The sequence below is a fragment of the Centropristis striata genome, chromosome 22 (genome assembly GCF_030273125.1).
Source record: "Centropristis striata isolate RG_2023a ecotype Rhode Island chromosome 22, C.striata_1.0, whole genome shotgun sequence".
NCBI classification, from domain to species: domain Eukaryota; kingdom Metazoa; phylum Chordata; class Actinopteri; order Perciformes; family Serranidae; genus Centropristis; species Centropristis striata.
Genome location: NC_081538.1, coordinates 2,682,428 through 2,704,512, shown reverse-complemented (window position 1 = coordinate 2,704,512; position 22,085 = coordinate 2,682,428). Strand labels below are relative to the sequence as shown.

General features: G+C 36.1%; 1 protein-coding gene across 1 annotated transcript in view; it reads left to right on the top strand.

Annotated features, from left to right (window-relative positions):
• The window catches only part of sema3aa (sema domain, immunoglobulin domain (Ig), short basic domain, secreted, (semaphorin) 3Aa), a 58,340-nt gene that overhangs the window by 16,615 nt on the left and 19,640 nt on the right, over positions 1–22,085 (top strand). Inside the window, exons 2-6 of the mRNA XM_059325450.1 lie at positions 5,015–5,175; positions 9,573–9,635; positions 16,378–16,497; positions 19,393–19,483; positions 19,577–19,696. Of these exons, the coding sequence (XP_059181433.1) occupies positions 5,015–5,175; positions 9,573–9,635; positions 16,378–16,497; positions 19,393–19,483; positions 19,577–19,696 (555 nt within the window). The remainder of the gene's footprint in view (positions 1–5,014; positions 5,176–9,572; positions 9,636–16,377; positions 16,498–19,392; positions 19,484–19,576; positions 19,697–22,085) is intronic.

Below are 22,085 nucleotides of genomic sequence, written 5' to 3'. Positions count from 1 at the left end.
AGCAGTTCAAGTCAAATGAACAGCTTGAAAGGGTACAAAGGTAAGTGGTGAACTGCCAGAGGTAAATAAAAAAAGGTAAGCTTAACCAAAACTGAAAAATAATGTACATTTCAGAATTATACAAGTAGGCCTTTCTCAGGGAACAAGAAATGGGTTAACAACTTAACTCTATGGAGTCTTGGGCTATTTTGTCCATTTTTGAATTCTTTTCATGTCTTTTTTTGTCATTTTGTGTCTTTTCTTTGTCAATTTGAGTCTTTTTTTAGTCATTTTTTGACTTTTTTTTGGTCATTTTGTGTCTTTTAGTGTCTTTTTTTGTCATTTTTTGGTCATTTTGTGTCTTTTAGTGTCTTTTTTGGTCATTTTTTGGTCATTTTGTGTCTTTTTTTAGTTCATTTTGTGTCTTTTGGTGTCTTTTTTTGTCATTTTTTGGTCATTTTGTGTCTTTTTTTGTCATTTTGTGTCTTTTCTTTGGTCATTTTGTGTCTTTTGGTGTCTTTTTTGTCATTTTTTGGTCATTCTGTGTCTTTTTTTAGTCATTTTGTGTCTTTTTTTAGTCCTTTAGTCCAACATAAAATGTGATTTTGAATCTCTTTTTTTTTTGCATTAATTTCAGAGTACACTGAGACATTAAACTGCATAATTTTCAATTCAATTCTGGAAAAGTTGGTGTGTTCTAAAACTTTTGACCGGTAGTGTATATATATATATATATATATATATATATATATATACAGTACATAAGCGTGCGTATGTGTTCTGGCTTCTATATTGTGTGCCTGCGTGTGTCCATGTTACACGCTGACACTGATGATGATGGATGGTGTGGTGTGATAGTGAGGCTGATGTACCTGTGGTGAAAATATAAAGCACATGTTTTGTATCCAGCGAACCAGTCAGAGGCAGATGGTTGAGGGGTTAATTCAATTTCTATTCATTTTATCATAAGCCATATGTTACTGTTATTATGTTTTGAGAGAATCCGACACTGTATGAACAAAAATGTGGCTCAAGATTGACAAGTTGCACATTAATTGTGCGAGCTGCTCTTCAATTAGCTGAGATATTCTATTGTTTTGTTCTTAATTATAATTAAAGATTGATGTTTTTACAGGCGTTTGCTCGCCACAGTGGAAATGTGCAGTAATTAGATGATGTAAAGGGACAGAAATGAAAGAAATGAAATGTCTTTGTGGACACATACATAATGTAATAAGTGCTGCTTCATTTTGATTATTGTTTAATCCTCTGGTATCAAACCTGAGGGTCTGGACCTTATAAGAGGTCGCTAAAAAGCTTCACAAGGGCTCTGAAGGCCTTTTTGATTTTCAGAAGTGTAAAGCAACTTGTAACTTAACAATGCAAGTTAATATTTGTTCCTATTGGTTTGTTCCAAGTCACGTGACTTTCAAGGTCCCGGCGGTCAGAACAAAAAACATGGCGGACAGTTCTCTCATTTTTTAATGAAAAAATCAATATTTTGACTTAGTTTCTGCATAAAAATGGATTTTGATCACATTTCTAGCGAGAAATATATGTTTTATTTTGTAAATATTCACTCAGTGAATGTATATAATCACTTTGTATGTTGGAATAGCCACGGGATATGACTGTCATTAACTTGCATTGTAGCGAAATCCGTGACAGTTTCACGGAAATTTGAGTGATTCCGTGGCTATTCCACGGATTCCTGTGAGACCATGTTGAAAAATCAAGTTACCGGTATTTCATTTTAAAATCTGGAAGTGTTTGGTATTTTTTCTTGAATATTGCTTAAAGCAACATCAAAATGGTTCCAATATTTATTGTTTTGTTCACTGACTCATGTTTGAGCTCAATTATTTATATGGACTAAGGGAAGATAGAGTTTCTGGATGTTTCATGGATCCACTTGAACTGCTTACACTGAAACCACTTGTAGCTGCTGAACATAAACTGTTTGGTCTCAGTGTTGCGCTGCAACATGACGTACACGAAAACAAAAATTCAATCAGGAGGTTAACTGTGTGTCAGGAAGGGAGTGTGGCTCTTTGTTAATGTAACATCAGAGTTGATGAAACTGATCTTTCCTAGTTAAAAGTTAACAGTCTGGCTAAACTCTGTCCCATATGTACACTGTAAAAAATGTCTGTAGATTTTACGGTGAAAAACTGCTAAACCATGACGGTAAAAAAACGTAAAATTATAAATTAGTTAATTCAGTTTCAGTAACAATTAAACACTGTAAATGTATAAATCAGCCAGAACTATTTTTACAGGTTTTACATTTAAAAAAAACCATTACTCTATTACTGTAAAATACATTGGCACCGTGTTTGTAACAAAAAGCATCACTGTAATTTTTGCATTTATTTTTTGTAAAAATACTTTTTCTCACTGTTAAATGTACTAAACACCATATCTCAGACACAAAATAAGACACAAAATGACCAAAAAAAGACACAAAATTACTTTAAAAAAGACACAAAATTACTTTAAAAAAGACACAAAATGACTTAAAAAAAAGACACAAAATGACCAAAAAAAGACACAAAATGACCAAAAAAGACTCAAAATGACTCAAAATGACCCAAAAAAGACACAAAATGACAAAAAAAAGACACAAAATGACTTAAAAAAGACACCGAATGACCAAAAAAAGACACAAAATGACCAAAAATTACACAAAATTACTTTAAAAAAAGACACAAAATTACTTTTAAAAAAAGACGAAATGACCAAAAATGTTGTGTTCAAAATGATTTGGCGACCCCCACTGTAATTTTTGCATTTATTTTTTGTAAAAATACTTTTTCTCACTGTTAAATGTACTAAACACCATATCTCTAACAGAAATATACTGTAATATTTAATGGTAAAATCTTTAATTTATGCGGCATTTATAAAGTATTTTCTTGTCAATTACATGTCAAATCTTTTGATGGAAAAACCTTTTATTCATACGGTAAAAAATGGAATAAATGCAATCTTAAACGTGAAATCAACAGTGTCAATATCTTTTTACCGTAATATTAGAAAAAAGTTGCACCGTATTTATTACGGTAACGTTCTGGCAACCACAGCTGCCAGTTTTTTACCGTAAAAACAACAGGTTTTTTTTTTTTACAGTGTAAAGACTGTCCCAGTTTCCATTTAGCTTGGCTGCATATTGTTGCTTCATACTTGAAAACTTTGTCCACCTGCATGGAAAACTGTACAGAAAGCCATGTGCAGACACACACACACATCAATGTTGATTTACATAATAACCCATTTTACAGCTACATGCCACACACACACACACACACACACATACTTACTTACACAGTGTCTCCCCTAGCCCCGACTCCATATGAATTATTCAACCAATCACACGGCTGAACAGTCTGAACCGTGTCCCTGATTGGGACATGCTGTGTTCACTTCAAGTGTCTCACGCTATACCTGACTGACGTGTGTCTGCATGTATGTGTGTGTGGAAAAGCAATTAGGGGAACATGAAAAACAGGGCATCTTGATTGAAGAAGCAGATATATATATATATATATATATATATATATATATGTACACTACCGGTCAAAAGTTTTAGAACACCCCAATTTTTCCAGTTTTTTATTGAAATTCAAGCAGTTCAAGTCAAATGAACAGCTTGAAAGGGTCCAAAGGTAAGTGGTGAACTGCCAGAGGTAAATAAAAAAAGGTAAGCTTAACCAAAACTGAAAAATAATGTACATTTCAGAATTATACAAGTAGGCTTTTTTCAGGGAACAAGAAATGGGTTAACAACTTAACTCTATGGAGTCTTGGGCTATTTTGTCCATTTTTGAATTATTTTCATGTCTTTGTAAGTCATTTTGTGTCTTTTTTTAGTCATTTTGTGTCTTTTTTTAGTCATTTTGTGTCTTTTTTGGTCATTTTGTGTCTTTTTTTGTCATTTTGTGTCTTTTTTTGTCATTTTGTGTCTTTTTTTAGTCCTTTAGTCCAACATAAAATGTGATTTTGAATCTTTTTTTTACTTTCAAAACACTATCATGCTCAATAAAGAATTTTAAATGTTGCAAATGTGCATTAATTTCAGAGTACACTGAGACATTAAACTGCATCATTTTCAATTAAATTCTGGAAAAGTTGGTGTGTTCTAAAACTTTTGACCAGTAGTGTATATATTTTCCTTTAAGGTTTTAAAAAAAAAAAATTATACAACTTATGTTATCCAAAATCGAAGAAAAAAACATTTTAAAAATTAAGTGCTTACCTTGGGCGATAATTGCTCAAATTTTTTAAGTATGAATAACAGTGCTTTCACACAATATTTTATCTGCTGAAAATGTATATTTTACATCATGAAGTCCTTACTTTTAGTTTGCAAACTTCCCTTTTTTATGACTGCTGTGGTGTGCTGTACAAATGTGGGGTTGCTTTCCTCCTTTACAAACTGCTCTTTTCACTCTTTTACTCTTTTTTTAACCAATATATGATCAACAGAAGTCTTGTTTTCATCGATAAACTTCTATGCACATTTTAAAAGATTTGCATGGGAAAAAGCTTGATGGAAACACCAAAATTTGATGAAACTTTCAAAAATGTGCATTAAAAGTTTTTACACTCGCTTGAGGTGGTTTGTGTCCTTTTCAAAAAATAAGTATTGCACTAAAGAGGAGATGGAAACGCCTTTTCTGACTAATAATAACACATCACATGACTGATCAGCTGTTTCCACCCTGACATGAAAGAGCAATTACAAGTTGCCCAATTTAAACCAATTCCTGAAGTTTTCTCTCCAATTTCTGTCATGGGTGGCAAAAATTGTCAGATTAGCAACCTCTTTTTTGTTGTTTTTTCTCTCTTGTGCAATCTCTTCTTCTTCTACTGTTTGCTGACAGCTTAGACGGATTTTCTTCGCTCTGAACCAGTTGATGGAAACGTCCCTAATTTTCATTTTCTTTAATGCAACATTTCGATATTTTGCCTCTAAATGAGCTTCGACTTTAAATAGAAACACGGCTAATAAGTCCTCCTCCTCTTCCTCTTCCAGAGATGTTAGAGTCCAGTAACCTCGTCACCTTCAACGGCTTGGCCAACAGCTCGAGCTACGACGCGTTCCTATTGGACGAGGAGCGAGGGAGACTATTGGTCGGAGCCGAGGATCACATCTTCTCCTTTGACCTCGTCAACATCAACAGAGACAACAAAATGGTAAAAAATTCAGATGGACTCCACTTTATTTTGGTGACAATTTTGGGTGTTTTTATCGGTTTGTGTAAGAGTTGAATGCATTATTTTTGTCCAGTTTGTGATTTGATCCCTTCTCTTCTGTTTTCTCCTGTTCTCGAGTTGTCTTCTGTTCTGTTCTCTTCTATTTTCTTCTGTTCTCTTCTATTTCTTCTGTTCTCTTCTCTTCTATTTCTTCTGTTCTCTTCTATTTCTTCTGTTCTGTTCTCTTCTATTTTCTTCTCTTCTCTTCTATTTTCTTCTGTTCTCTATTGTTTTCTCCTGTTCTCCTGTTCTCGAGTTGTCTTCTGTCCTCTTCTCTTCTATTTCTTCTGTTCTCTTCTCTTCTATTTCTTCTGTTCTCTTCTCTTCTATTTTCTTCTGTTCTGTTCTCTTCTATTTTCTTCTGTTCTCTTCTATTTTCTTCTGTTCTCTTCTCTTCTATTTCTTCTGTTCTCTTCTATTTTCTTCTCTTCTCTTCTATTTTCTTCTGTTCTCTATTGTTTTCTCCTGTTCTCCTGTTCTCGAGTTGTCTTCTGTCCTCTTCTCTTCTATTTCTTCTGTTCTCTTCTCTTCTATTTTCTTCTGTTCTGTTCTCTTCTATTTTCTTCTGTTCTCTTCTCTTCTATTTCTTCTGTTCTCTTCTATTTTCTTCTGTTCTCTTCTATTTTCTTCCGTTCTCTTCTATTTTCTTCTGTCCTCTTCTCTTCTATTTCTTCTGTTCTCTTCTATTTCTTCTGTTCTCTTCTATTTTCTTCTCTTCTCTTCTATTTTCTTCTGTCCTCTTCTCTTCTATTTTCTTCTGTTCTCTTCTCTTCTATTTTCTTCTGTTCTCTTCTCTTCTATTTCTTCTGTCCTCTTCTCTTCTATTTCTTCTGTTCTCTTCTCTTCTATTTTCTTCTGTTCTGTTCTCTTCTATTTCTTCTGTTCTCTTCTATTTTCTTCTGTTCTCTTCTCTTCTATTTCTTCTCTTCTCTTCTATTTTCTTCTGTTCTCTTCTCTTCTATTTCTTCTCTTTTCTATTTTCTTCTGTTCTCTTCTCTTCTATTTTCTTCTGTCTCTTCTATTTTCTTCTGTTATCTTCTATTTTCTTCTGTTATCTTCTATTTTCTTCTGTTCTCTTCTAGTTTCTTCTGTTCTCTTCTCTTCTATTTTCTTCTGTTCTCTTCTATTTTCTTCTCTTCTCTTCTAGTTTCTTCTGTTCTGTTCTCTTCTATTTTCTTCTGTCTCTTCTATTTTCTTCTGTTATCTTCTATTTTCTTCTGTTCTCTTCTATTTTCTTCTCTTCTCTTCTAGTTTCTTCTGTTCTCTTCTCTTCTATTTTCTTCTGTCTCTTCTATTTTCTTCTGTTATCTTCTATTTTCTTCTGTTCTCTATTGTTTTCTCCTGTTCTCGAGTTTTCTTCTGTTCTGTTATCTTCTCTTCTATTTTCTTCTGTTCTCTTCTATTTTCTTCTGTTCTATTCTCTTCTATTTTCTTCTCTTCTCTTCTATTTCTTCTGTTCTCTTCTCTTCTATTTTCTTCTCTTCTCTTTTCTTCTATTTTCTTCTGTTCTCTCCTCCTGCTGCTCCCTCTGGAGTCCATTACACCTCCTCCCTCCCCTCCCCTCCTCCCTCCCACTGTCTGTCTTGGTCCAGACACGGCTGTCCATAATTCCATTACTCCACCTGGACTAGGTTAACAGTCTTTTTATCAGATTCGAGCTGCCATCACAGACACACAAGTCTGACACAGACTTGCCTGCAGGCTGCAGAGAGCTGAAAGTGCTGAAAAATACATAGTCAATGCAGAGAGGGAGAATGTGTCTCTGAATTATTTTTGCCCTTGGCTCGGAAGTGTATTTTTTCTTCCCAGTTTTTCGCTCTTTTGTTCTGATCTTTGCATCATTATCAGATAAAGGCCAAAAAGTAGTGATTAAGCAAATCTAATGTAATTACCCTGAAATGTGCATTGCAGATTCCCAGAGGAGGGAAACTCAGCTGATCCAAAGAGGAGATAAAGTCTAGGAATAGAACGAGGAATGTGCGTGTTATATGGACGTAATAATGTACGTGCGTACATTTCCTTTGTCCTTCCACATCTGTGTGGCCACTAGAAAGAAAGTGAATGCGATCGCACCCAACTTTTGACCATATAATCATTCCCTTACACATGAGCACGCCATGTGTGCTTCTAATTCATGTGACACCAGGGGCCATGGACATTACAAAGCCTCAAAAAAAGACACAAAATGACCAAAAAAGACACAAAATTACTTAAAAAAAAGACACAAAATGACCAAAAAAAGACACAAAATGACCAAAGAAGACTCAAAATGACCCAAAAAAGACACAAAATGACTAAAAAAGACACAAATTACCAAAAAAGACTCAAAATGACCCAAAAAAAGACACAAAATGACTTAAAAAAGATATAAAATGACCAAAAAAGACACAAATGACCAAAAATGTTGAATTCAAAATGATTTGGCGACCTCCAGAAATCATCTCGCGACCCCAATTGGGGTCCCGACCCCAAGGTTGAGGGAAAACTCAGCTGATCCAAAGAGGAGATAAATAATTTCCTTTGTCCTTCCACATCTGTGTGGCCACTAGAAAGAAAGTGAACGCGATCGCACCCAACTTTTGACTGTATAATCATTCCCTTACACATGAGCACGCCATGTGTGCTTCTAATTCATGTGACACCAGGGGCCATGGACAGATCCGTCTAAAGGACAGTACAAAGCCTTTATTTATTCCACAATGAGTTCGATCTTTTCCAAAACAAAGTAGCAAAAGCTTTCTTTTCAAGTGAAAAGTAAAACCACATGCTCAGGATTTAAGCTGTAGAAAGGAGTTTAACTTTTTAAATGCAATAATTTGAACCATATTTAGGTAATATAAAATGTCTTATCAACAGAGCAGGAATTTCTACTATGTATTTTTTGCATACTGTATCTTATCCAATTGAGCATTTAACATTGAGGCAACTCCACTCGCTGCAAATAGGTGTCAGCTTGTATAGAAATCTATGAGAAAAAGACCCTACTACTCACTTGATTTATTACCTCAGTCAATGTTTTCCTAATGAGTTTATTGTCTCGTTTGCTATTTTCAACTCTTCTTCAATACAGCGAGATGTTTATTTTGTCCCTTTTAGATTAAAATACACGATAAACAAGGATATACTTTAGGGTGTTTCTTACTTAGAACTTTGATGCTCCCACAATTGTCAGCTCATGAAAGTTAATTATAACATTTTTAGTCATATTTTGGGTTGCCTAAAAATATCTTGTTCACCATTCGGTTGTTCTAAAACAGTAGTTCTCAACCTTTTTGAGTCGCAACCCCCAATTTAACATGCATGTTGTCCGCGACCCCTGCTCACTGAACAGAATATCACATGCACAGTTCAGATCACCCAAAAAAGAAACAAAATGACCAAAAAAACCCCACAAAATGACCAAAAAAGACACGAATGGACCACAAAATGATCAAAAAAGACACAAAATGACCAAAAGAGACACAAAATGACCAGAAGACACAAAATGACCAAAAAAGACACAAAATTACCCAAAAAAGAAACAAAATGACTAAAAAAAGACACAAAATGACTAAAAAAAGACACAAAATTACCAAAAAAAGGAAACAAAATTACCAAAAAAGACACAAAATGATCAAAAAAGACACAAAATTACCAAAAAAGACACAAATTGACCACAAAATTACCAAAAAAGACACAAATTGACCACAAAATGATCAAAAAAAGACACGAAATGACCAAATAACGCACACAATGACCAAAAAGACACAAATTGTTAAACACTTTAACACAGTGGAGCTGACTTCCAAAATTATTTGGCGACCCCCAGGTTGAGAATAGCTGTTCTAAAAGACCCTCTGAAGGAGTCGGCTGTTCTTGCTAACCAAGCTAGCATCTTTCTAACCAAGCTAGCCAGCGCTAACTGAAAATATAGCTCCTATCTCTCATCCAAACATTGTCAATTCTGGCAAAAAAAAAACCCAAAAAACAAGAAACTTGCCAAACTTATGGCTACGAAATTATATTTATTTTAACACATTTTGGTTAATTTGCCTGTCACACAAACCCACTTTTTCTCCTCCACTTTGATTCTGTCTATCCTTATACTGTTTAAAAGGCCAACTCTTATTCATCATACATGTATGTAACACTGATGGAATGGTAGGAATGTAGAGGTGAAATGAGGAAGTGAGTAAACCAGGAACTGTCAAAATAAAACATGACAAACCCAAAAACTCATTCTCCAGGAATTACACAAATCTCTGTTTCCTCTGATTCACTGCCTTTACTCACTGCATGTAAATCTCTGCTCTCCACCTCCAGCACAGTATGACTTTGTCTTTCTCTCATGTGCACAGATTGCGTGGCCCGCCACCCCCTCCAAGAGGGATGAATGCAAGTGGGCAGGGAAAGACCTTGGGGTAAGTCCACACTCATAATGGCATCATCATTTCGGCTCTTCCCTGCAATTTTTGCTTCTATTGTTACACAAATTATACGTCCGCCCCGAATCCATGTAATTCTTCAAATTTGTCTGGAATGCGTGTTTTGGTTGCATAGTAGAAATTGGCTAGATCCAGAATACCTAAAGTAGAAGAGAAGCTCACATTAAAGCAGACCTGGGCATTGGTAGAAGCCAATATAACCGCAGTGCTTTTATTTTGAAAAAAAATGGCAAACATTAGCATTAGCACTAGAGCTAACAAGCACTTTTACTATAGTTAAGACAACAAATATAGCCACTAGTATATATGACAGAAGAAAATAAACTTTAACAAACCTTGTGTCCTGTCAGTCAGCCACTATAGAAGCCTTTTTGATACTTTATATCAACTTTATATGAATTACGACGCACTCGTTATTATTTACCGTTCGTTTTTTCATTTAACCGTTCTACCGGTTATTTCCTGTCACTAGCTGGACGGCACCTTTTCAAAATAAAAGCATCACAACATTGTTAAACACCTTGAAAATGTACAAACATGAAAAACAAGCTCTATAATACAAAAACACAAATAGGAAGCTTACTAAAGGACATTTACAGTTGTGTTTAAAATAAATGGAATAGTGATATCGTGATTGGAGTATTTACTACTTTTTACTGCTATATTTGATTTACTCCACATTAACAGTCTTAAAACATGTATTCCTATCAGTAGCAGCTCAAAACCAGACAATTTACTGTATTATATAAAGCGATTAAATTAATATTGAGCAGAATTTAGTTCAGAGTTTTGGTCCGGCGCCTGCAACCTTCTTGGTATTGGTCATGTGGCCCCTTGGGGAAATTAATTGCCCACCCCTGCATTAAAGTGATAGTATATATAACAGGACAGAAATATTCCACCTCACCCCCGGCACACTGTACTCTCTGTAGGCCGTAAACACACTGTATGACAGATGTTCAGTCACATTAAGGTGTACACAGTGTCCCAGTGGCACAAGGACAACAACGCATTACCTCAGAGGTTATTTGCTGCTGTGACGTACAGTTTAATGTCGGGAGTATGTTTATGTTTGTGCCTCGGAGTGTGCACATGTGTGCATATTTATGTGGGTGTGTATTGTTTGAGTTGTGGTTATCTGGCGCGGTGTGTTAGCTCACGTTTGCTGAACACATACTACGTGCCACCGGCTTTGTTTGTGTGCGTGACGGTGTTAGTGTGTGTTATCTCTGTGTTGCTGTTTGGAGAGGCCCTTTCTGCTTTGTATCTGATCTTAATTTCATGGCTGGATGAGTCCGAAGTGCAGCGGCTGCAGGGTTTGAGGATTATCCAGAATTACATAGTCATTTTAAATCGCAGAGGTTTTTACAGGGGTCTAAACTCACCAACAGCTTTCTGAGATTTCTCGCAACCACACAAGCAACACTACACCTTCGCTCCCTCGCACAGTGGAAATTTCTGGCAGCATAAAATCGCACAAAACACAATGATGAGGTATTTGCGTGCTGTGAAAATGTTTACCCTTGAAAATGAGGCGGTGAGAGCAGAGAGACGGAGTGCAGCATGGAGAGGCCTTGATTAGGACATTACTAAAGCATTCAGAGCTCCCAAAGTGATGCATTTCTCCAAAACCACAATTTACAGCCGCAGAACAAATGTAACAGCTGCCCCCCTCCAAAATGCCTGATGGCTGTATCATTTCTCCCTGGCAGGATAAGTGTGTAACATGGTCCAGGTTGTTGCATTTGATTCAGCGAACAAAGGCTTCAGATACTGGACTGTGAATTTTACGGTTTCGTAGAACCGCCTCACGTCATTTCTAAATATTTTTCCAGCAATTACAGATATTAAATGAAAAATAAGAAGTAATCCTACATTTCCAGTGCATTTTCACTCAACTCAACCAAATATATACAAACCCACATACAAATCTGTCCACCCATTTCGCCCATGGAAAGTCATCATCAATACCCAGTCCAAAGAGAGTCATTAGTTTGATCCAATAATGGCTCATTTATCCTCTGCGGGTGTTGTGGTTTTCACATAATGACATGGTTTGTGATCAGGGAAGCCATTTTTCACCTGGGGGCAAGAAAGAGGCTGCATGTTTGAGTGACTTGCATAACTCACGTCCGTCAGTGTTTATGTGCAGCCGACCTACCACAGAGCTAATGAGTCGGACTTGAAGACAGCCATGTAAAATCTTAAACAGAGTTGACACTGGTAGGGGGATTATTGGAGATGGTGAAATGCGTATAATAAGGTCGTGAGAATGATGTGGAGGGGGACATGTGCTCCTGCTGCTCAACAGTAGAAAACACAGAGGGTAAAGTCATTAAGTCACACAAGACTCTTCCTCTGTGAACTCAGTAATAGTACTGTGGTTAAAAGTGGGATAGTGGGTTAATGGTTACAGATTAAACATGTTGAATGCTCGATTGAATCCCGGTCATTAAGTAACTCCCTAACATGCAATAGTTTTGTATTACAACAGGTTAAGACGTTGACATAAAATTAAAGCTGCACTGTAAAACATTTTTGTAGAAATAACAGTAAAACACTGTCAATTTGCATCAGAAATAGGTCGTAAAATTAAACATTGTACATCACCGTAGCAGATACTTTTAATTACTGTCAATCAAAGAATAGCAAAAAACTTTAAATTCTACCGCCATAAACTGTAGAAAACACACAGTTTTGCTGTAAAAATATACATTTTTTATGTAAAGTTAATGGAGAAATACCACGGTGACACAATTATCCTAAAAGTAATGGGATTATTCACTATAAATTACAGTTTTTGCTGATATTTACATTTACATACGCTCACTGTATTTTTTTACGGTGATGTTCTGGCAACCACAGCTGCCGGTATTTTACCGTAAATTAAACAGATTTCAAGCAGAATTTCAAAATAAAACCCTCACTCTCTGTCCTAAGCCCCTCCCACCAGATGATTGCATATGCATGCATCTATACCAGACCTGGGCATTGGGCGTGAGGTTACCAAGAAATTAGAAATCAATATGACTGCAGTGCTTTTATTTTGAAAAAAAAATAGCAAACATTAGCACTAGCTAACAAGCACTTTTACTATAGTTAAGACAACAAATATGGCCACTAATATATATGACAGAAGAAAATAAACTTTAACAAACCTTGTGTCCTGTCATCCACCACTATAGAAACCTTTTTGATACTTTATATCAACTTTATATGAATTACTACGCACTCGTTATTATTTACCGTTCGTTTTTTCATTTCACCGTTCTACCGGTTATTTCCTGTCACTACCTTTCAAAATGAAAGCACCCGTTTCACACTGGACAGCACTTTTTCAAAAATAAAAGCACCTCAACATTGTTAAACACCTAGAAAAGGTACAAACATGAAAAAACAAGCTATATAATACACAAACACAAATAGGAAGCTTACTAAAGGACATTTACAGTTGTGTTTAAAATAAATGGACTAGTGATATAGTGATTGGAGTATTTACTACTTTTTACTGCTATATTTGATTTACTCCACATTAACAGTCTTATCATAACATGTAATCTTATCAGTAGCAGCTCAAAACCAGATAATTTACTGTATTTTATGAAGCGATTAAATTAATATTTAGCAGAATTTAGTTCAGAGTTTTGGTCCGGCCCCTGCAACCTTCGTGGTATTGGTCATGTGGCCCCTTGGGAAAATTAATTGCCCACCCCTGCTCTATACAGTAACCTGTACAAGTACTAGTCATTCATTTCAATCATCCAATCGCTAATATATGACAACAGTTCTATGATAATTACTGCCATGTTTCTTTGCAAACTTGTGGGCTGCAAAGTCCTTTAAGATGAGACTGTGCTAGCTCGCTACATTAGCATGAACTTGAATTAGAAGCAGCTGTGAGCCTTTGGCTTTGATAAGTAGAAGGTCAGATGCATGATTTAAAGTGTTTATTGTCAGACTCTTTTTTTAGACTCTCTTTGATCAGTCAGTCTTAGTTTTTTGGGGCTCTTTGCAGTGTAGGTAGTTGCACCAGGGGCCATTGAATCAGTCTTTCACCATCTCAAGGGACGAGCACATGCATCTGCCTTTGTTGGTAAGCCAATAAGATACCAACCTTGGTATGAAATGACCTGTGACTGGCCAAAGTTTCCAAAAAAGAGAGCCCAAAGGTGGTGCAGAAGTCTAGTTGTCTCCCACAATTCTGAAATTACAACATGCTGAAAGGTTATTATGGAATTATTACCCAATGAGGTAACAAAGTTATAATAATAACTGCCTCCCTCAGCTTTAAAATCAGATTTGGAACATCAGAAAAAAAATAGGAAAATATGCTTATTTGAGAGTTAAACAAGAAAATCAATACCCCCTCCTGTCTTTGCGGTCACTTTCAGGCTGCGGCCTGCAGCCAATTAGTGTAGACTGGAAACAGCTAGCCAAAGGTAACACACACATAGTTTCAAAATATAACCCTCACTATGTCATACATCTTGTTTATTCCAAGTACAAAAATAATGATTTGTGTTCTTAAGCACTAACTAAGCAGCATTTTCAAAATATTGAACCCTTCCCTCACTGAGGGGGCTAAAGAGTCAGAGCTTAAACCTAGCTTTCTGCATTTCTAAAATAATAGCAGGAAATTCTGTTTTTTGGGAAAGCTTTGCAGCGTGTGATCCAAAAGTCAATTTGTCAATTTTATGTTGCACTGAAGAATATAATCAATTCAACCTGAACTCAGTGAAGCCTCAAATCCATTTATGTCTCAATACTAGCTCAAGCACTAACTAAGCAGCATTTTCCAAATATTGAACCCTTCCCTCACTGAGGAGGCTAAAGAGTCAGAGCTTAAACCTAGCTTTCTGCATTTCTAAAATAATAGCAGGAAATTCTGTTTTTTGGAAAAGCTTTGCAGCGTGTGATCCAAAAGTCAATTTGTCAATTTTATGTTGCACTGAAGAATATAATCAATTCAACCTGAACTCAGTGAAGCCTCAAATCCATTTATGTCTCAATACTAGCTCAAGCACTAACTAAGCAGCATTTTCCAAATATTGAACCCTTCCCTCACTGAGGAGGCTAAAGAGTCAGAGCTTAAAGGAACACTCCACCGTTTTTTCATATTAAAACATGTTATTCAGGTAAGTAAGACGAGTTGATACAGACCTCTTGGGTCTCAATGCGTGCACTCAATCGCCCTGGCGCGCGGCGCCACTTGGCTAGCACTTAGCTTAGCCCAGTTCATTCATTAGGATCCAAACAGATGGACAGTTAGAAGCGACCAAACTCCTCCACGTTTTCCCTATTTAAATACAGCTACACGAGTAGTTAAACGACCAAGTATGGCGACACAAAATAAAACGTGGCGCTTTTCGAAGCGGATAAAAAGGATAACTATAATGTATGGCGGAATAGCACTTGGGAGCACTTCGACTCGGCGCAGTAATATCATCACTCCTGAGGGGAGAAGATTTTTCAGGAGTGATGATATTGTCACTTAGTGTAGACTGGAAACAGCTAGCCAAAGGTAACACACACATACTTTCAAAATATAACCCTCACTATGTCATACATCTTGTTTATTCCAAGTACAAAAATAATGATTTGTGTTCTTAAGCACTAACTAAGCAGCATTTTCAAAATATTGAACCCTTCCCTCACTGAAGAGGCTAAAGAGTCAGAGCTTAAACCTCGCTTTCTGCATTTCTAAAATAATAGCAGGAAATTCTGTTTTTTGGAAAAGCTTTGCAGCGTGCGATCCAAAAGTCAATTTGTCAATTTTATGTTGCACTGAAGAATATAATCAATTCAACCTGAACTCAGTGAGGCCTCAAATCCATTTATGTCTCATATGAAGGACTTCATCAAATCACCAAACTGAAATGTCCGTGAGTTTGAGAAGCCTGAAGAGATACATGTGTTAAAGGGAGGAAGAGAGATGGGTAATTTGGCTGTCTGCATGTGATGTGATGTGTGTGCTGCCAAATCCCCAAGCAAATGTCTACTTATTTGTTAGGTGGATATTCAGCATGTATTTATAATAAGTGAACCCCAGCCTAATCTCTAAAACACATGTGCCCAAATCAACTCCTCAAGGCCGCTAATAACCCGCCTACATTAACCAATCCCGTTGATTAGCACTCTAATAAACAGTCTGACACCACTGGGACTATCAACATGTGCTAGAGAGCCAACCCAAACACCCTCAGTACATTCAAGCATATGGATCATTAAAGATCTGAGGTAGATTTGCCTGATTTGACTTACAGGTGGGATTTCCTTGAAGGAGACTCAGTTTCATAAGTCTTTTCCAATCCAACTGGAAAGTCCCCGCTTTTAAGGGAATTCCAGCTGAGTTTTTCCCTATTCTCCATTATTCTCTGCTTCCTATTAGTCTCTATTTTCAATTCAATCACAGCAGGGCTTTTCTCTATTAAAAGTGTCAGTGTTATTTTCACAAAGGATCAAACTTAATTCAAACTTTATGATATTGAGGAGGCTTTTTGCTGTTTAATGCTAACATATGCAATCTCTTTCATAAAAATCCCCAAAGTTCCACATGCTTTGCAAGGCTATATAATATACTATAGCGGTAGGATTACTACGTAAACAGAGACAGCTATTTCATACACAAAATGTATCTAAATCCAATTGCCAGATGTATGTCTTACTGTGTGGATTCATACATTAGTTAAAGGTTTTTGATGTGTCCTTTCTTTTCCAGAAAGAGTGCTCGAACTTCATCCGGGTCCTCCAACCGTTCAACCAAACCCACCTGTACATCTGTGGCACAGGAGCCTTCCACCCCATCTGCTCTTTTCTGGAAATGGGCAAGAGGGCAGAGGTAATATATATTGAGTGCATTAATGTCGGTTCACCAAATGCTGTGGGTTTTTTCCCCCGCTTTTAATCAGTTATATACACTACCGGTCAAAAGTTTTAGAACACCCCAATTTTTCCAGTTTTTTATTGAAATTCAAGCAGTTCAAGTCAAATGAACAGCTTGAAAGGGTCCAAAGGTAAGTGGTGAACTGCCAGAGGTAAATAAAAAAAGGTAAAATACATTTCAGAATTATACAAGTAGGCCTTTTTTCAGGGAACAAGAAATGGATTAACAACTTAACTCTATGGAGTCTTGGGCTATTTTGTCCATTTTTGAATTCTTTTCATGTCTTTGTAAGTCATTTTGTGTCTTTTTTTTGTCATTTTGTGTCTTTTTTTTTGTCATTTTGTGTCTTTTGGTGTCTTTTTTGTCGTTTTGTGTCTTTTTTTGTCATTTTGTGTCTTTTTTTTGTCATTTTGTGTCTTTTTTTGTCATTTTGTGTCTTTTGGTGTCTTTTTTGTCATTTTGTGTCTTTTTTTTTGGTCATTTTGTGTCTTTTTTTAGTCCTTTAGTCCAACATAAAATGTGATTTTGAATCTTTTTTTTTACTTTCAAAACACTATCATGCTCAATAAAGAATTTTAAATGTTGCAAATGTGCATTAATTTCAGAGTACACTGAGACATTAAACTGCATCATTTTCAATTAAATTCTGGAAAAGTTGGTGTGTTCTAAAACTTTTAATCAGTTATATATATGCAGAAGGGTAATGAAGATCTCAATTGAACATTCATTCGAGTCATGAAATGTGACCAGTTCTAAAGTAAACTAATGACAAAGAAAGCCCTATATTCTTTCCCCTTAAAAGAAAAAGTGCAATTTTATGCACCATTGTGAGGTCCACACACACACACACATGCAAAAAAAAAAGTCTGTCGAGCACAGCAGTAACCATTCCTGTCATTGATTATCTTCTCATCAATGTTTTCTTTTGTGTGAAGAAAAAAAAAAGTGGCTCCACTTGAGCCGTCAGAAATTAAAGCACCTCCCCGACATTAAAGTTTAATCAGTCATCTCGATGAAGGTCTACAGGTTAATCAATGCACCAGCATGGCTTCTGCAGTCTGACAATGGGGAGGAATGACTGTTTGCACCATGCAGGCTTTGACTATGGGAGACCCTGCATGAGCTCACTGGAGTTTAAAGTACTGTTGTCAGTAATTGATTTAAAGAGAACCGAGTAAGTTCGGTGTCTCTTTTGTGACTTTTCTTTTGAGAGGGTGAGCTGTGCTTGGTAACACTTTACAATAACCATCTAAGTGATGTTTATAGATGGTTTATAAACCAATTATTATTAACCATTTACAAAATTCTATGCATATTTAATCTTTAAATGTTTTCAAGCAATTTCTTAAAGGTATAAGAATCATTTTGAAATCATTTACATACTTAATATGGTGTTAAAAATGTTATTATGAGTGTAAAGCTATTAATAAACTAATAATTATGTTTGTATATGGTAAAGTAATCTATTTGGCATTTATAAATTATAGTTCAACATTATTACATTTTCTATTCACCATTCTAAATGGCCTATATACGGTTTATAAATGATGATTAAGCATTAATAAACTATATGTTTACCATTTATAAATGGTCTTTTTACCATCTATAAATGATGGTTATTGTAAAGTGTTACCCTGTGCTTTTGCTGCATGATCCTTCTTTATTCTCCATTATTCCTTCTTGTTGAAGAAATTATGGTAACACTTTACAATAACCATCATTTATAAATGGTAAACAGATTATTAATACAGTTTATTAATGTTTAATCATCATTTATAAACCGTATATAGGCCATTTAGAATGCTAAATACATATTTTTATGAATGTTTAACTCACTAAATCATTTATAAATGGCAAAAAGATGGTATATTAATGTAAGTTTATAGTTACTTTACCATTAACAAACAATTCAATTATAATTAATAGTTTATTGCACTCATTATAACATTTTTACCACCATATTAAGTGTGTTAATGATTTTGAAATGATTCATATACCTTTAAGAAATTGGTTGAAAACATTTAAAGATTAAATATGTATAGCACTTTGTAAAATGGTTAATAATTGGTCTATAAACCATCTATAAACATCACTTAGTTGGTTACTGTAAAGTGTTACCGAAATTATTGTTGATCTATAACCAAAGCCAGTGGTGGGAAGTAACTAAGTACATTTACTCAAGTACTGTACTTAAGTACAATTTTGTTACTTGTACTTTACTTGAGTATTTCCATTTTATGTAACTTTATACTTCTACTCCACTACATTTAGAGGAAAATATTGTACTTTTTACTCCACTACATTTAGCTGAGAGCTTTAGTTACTTTTCAGATTCAACATGAAAAAAAGATTTAATATGATTACAAATTTATAAAACATAACAGTGTGTTCAGTAGTTAAAATTAGTCCTATCTGGACAACATCAAAATGCTTCTTATATAAATGCATCAATACAAATAATCTTATAATATATTTAGAACATATTAAACAATCTGAGTGTGTCCACTCTGCATAACGAGTACTTTTACTTTTGATACTTTAAGTACATTTTGGTGCTGATACTTCTGTACTTTTACTTCAGTATGTTTTGAATGCAGTACTTTTACTTGTAGTGGAGTAAATTCACAGTGTTTTATTAGTACTTTTACTTAAGTAAGGGATCCTAATACTTCTTCCACCATTGACCAAAGCTGAACAAGTTTTTCTGAAGCTGTTATGTTTTGCATCCCAAAAGCAGCGTACTATAATGAGAATCTGTTGTAATTTGAAACAGGCTATAAATATTCCTTTAACCAGGCTCAGTGTGGCTTCAACTGGCCTCTTGTTGAACTTTGACCCCTTCCACCACAGGACAACATCTTCCGACTGGCCTCACACTTTGAGAACGGCCGCGGGAAAAGCCCCTACGACCCCAAAATGCTGTCAGCTTCACTTTTGCTCGGTGAGTTTCATCTCGATTAGTTCCAGGAAGTACACCTTCACTCCAGAACTGCTCGTTCCTGGATCCTAACTGCTCTTTTTGTCTCCTTGGCAGATGGAGAGTTGTACTCTGGCACATCTGCTGATTTCATGGGAAGGGACTTTGCTATTTTCCGTACCCTGGGAGATCATCATCCAATCAGAACAGAGCAGCATGATTCAAGATGGTTGAATGGTAAAAAAGGAAAAAAAAAAGATTATAACAAGGCTTTTATTACCATGTGAAGAAAGTATCAACAGTGCGGGGGGAAAAAAGAATTTTAATCCTGAAGGAATGCATTTTCCTGAAAGAAAAAGACGTGTTTTGTGTAATTTGATATTGTAATGTTTTATGATGGGATTTGTAACAGTACTCTACTCAAATATGTTGTCTTTCCCTTGGTTTTTTAAGAGGCAATTTCCGTCTAAAAGCTTACAGTGAAAGCAAATACAAAGCAAAAGACAAAAAAACGCCAACAAACTTTTACTATTAAAGTAAAATTGGACACTTGTGGCCAACATGAACCTCAACTATTCAGCACAAGGTGGAAGTAAACTCTTGTCATTGGCCGGTTTTTGGATAAAGAATACCATTGAGCTTTCCAAGTGGACTTTGAAGCATTAAATTCTCTCACAAGCCTCAAGTCTCCAATAATTTCCATTCATGTGCAGACATCAGATATCAGAGCCCATTCAGAAACTCACTGGATTTGCCTGTGCTAGTAAGATTAGCGAGGCAGTGAGGGGTTATTGACTGTTCAGTCTGTCTGGCTATCTTTCGGCACCGTGGAGGACTTAGGGAGCCACAAAAGGTCAGTTTGAACCTTTCCCTCAAGCTGTGCCATCCCTTTTCCCCCTCTTTCCCACAGAACTAATCCGCTCTCAGCTGTTTTCCTGTAGTGGAGTCAAATTCCTCCCAGTTCCCCTCAACCACCCCCCTCTCCACCCCAGCACCATCAAAAAACCACAAACACTGTTCTCTGCAGTGCTGATTGCTGTGACATATTAATGAAGAGAGCTTTAAAAGGAAGAAGCCATTGTTACAGCGTTAATCCCCATCGATCTTTCACCTTGTTCAAACAAATTCGCCAGGGATTGTATCCATTCGGCCCCACAAAATCCAACTCCGTCTCCACAAAGAGGGGATTGTAATTGCATGGATTACTAGGATGGGGATATTCTATTGAGCCTTTATCAACAAGGTTACATGGTACTCAAATGCAGCAAGAAAGAAACTTGGGGATGAATTCTTAATAGCAGTAACGGATTTAGGGTTAAACGTAGCTTTGCCTTTGCTGATCTTTATTCATGCAGTTTATTTACACGTCTCCTCACCCTGTAATGCCCTCTCACTCAACATCGAAGTTGGATTAACCCATTGAAGCCTGGAAAGCGGATACGTTGTTTTGTAGTGTATAAGCTCTCAAATACTTTTGGAATTTCATTTCTATCTGCTACAGAGGCTGAAAAATCTATTATTTAGTAGAAGCGTTGACACTTCTGTTGAATTTCCAGAAAAACTTCAGGTTTTAGGGGTTTATTTTAAAATCGCCCAGAGGTTTTACAGCCGTTTTAGGCGTCAATGGGTTAAACCCCGGCTGGATACAGTGGCCTTTTGTTGGGAATTAAACGTAATGAATCGTATGACCTCAATGGTTGGCGGCAAGGGCAGAAGCCTGTTTTCGTATGCGAGGGCATGAAAGGTTGAATTTACGAATGTGTAGATTTAATGGCACATATTCCACCCTATAATGCCCTCTCACTCAACATCGAGGTTGGGTTAACCCATAAGAACCCACGGTGACACCCGTGTAACAGACACTTTCAATCTTCTTGAACAGGGGTCTCAAATTCAAATTACCTGGGGGCCGCTGGAGGCAGTATCAAAATGACCAAAATGACTAAAAAAAGACAAAAAATTACAGAAAAAAACCTAAATTACTTAAAAAAGACACAAAATTACAAAAAAAGACACAAAATGACTGAAAAAACACTAAATTACTTAAAAAAGACACAAAATTACTAAAAAAGACACAAAATGACCAAAAAACTAAATTACTTAAAAAAGACACAAAATGACCACAAAAAAAGACACAAATTGACAGAAAAAAAACTAAATTACTTAAAAAAGACACAAAATTACACAAAAAAAAGACACAAAATGACCAAAAAAAGACACAAAATTACCCAGAAAAACCCCATCATAAATGTGTTCTATGTGGTTTACTTGGTCTGTGATATATCCCCCATAACTTTCCTTTATGGATAACTGGGTCTGGGTTCTTATGGGTTAAACCCCGGCTGGATACAGTGGCCTTTTGTTGGGAATTAAATGTAATGAATTGTATGACCTCAATGGTTGGCGGCACCGGCAGAAGCCTGTTTTCGTATGCGAGGGCATGAAAGGTTGAATTTACGAATGTGTAGATTTAATGGCACATATTCACAACAGAGCGATGAGGCGTGTGTGGGGTACGCATGATTCATACCAGAGGTCTCGCACCCGCACAGCGCTTATAAATCTGCTTCCCACTTTGGCCACACTCGTCTTTTTCACAGCTACTCTATATCCTAAACGGCCACGG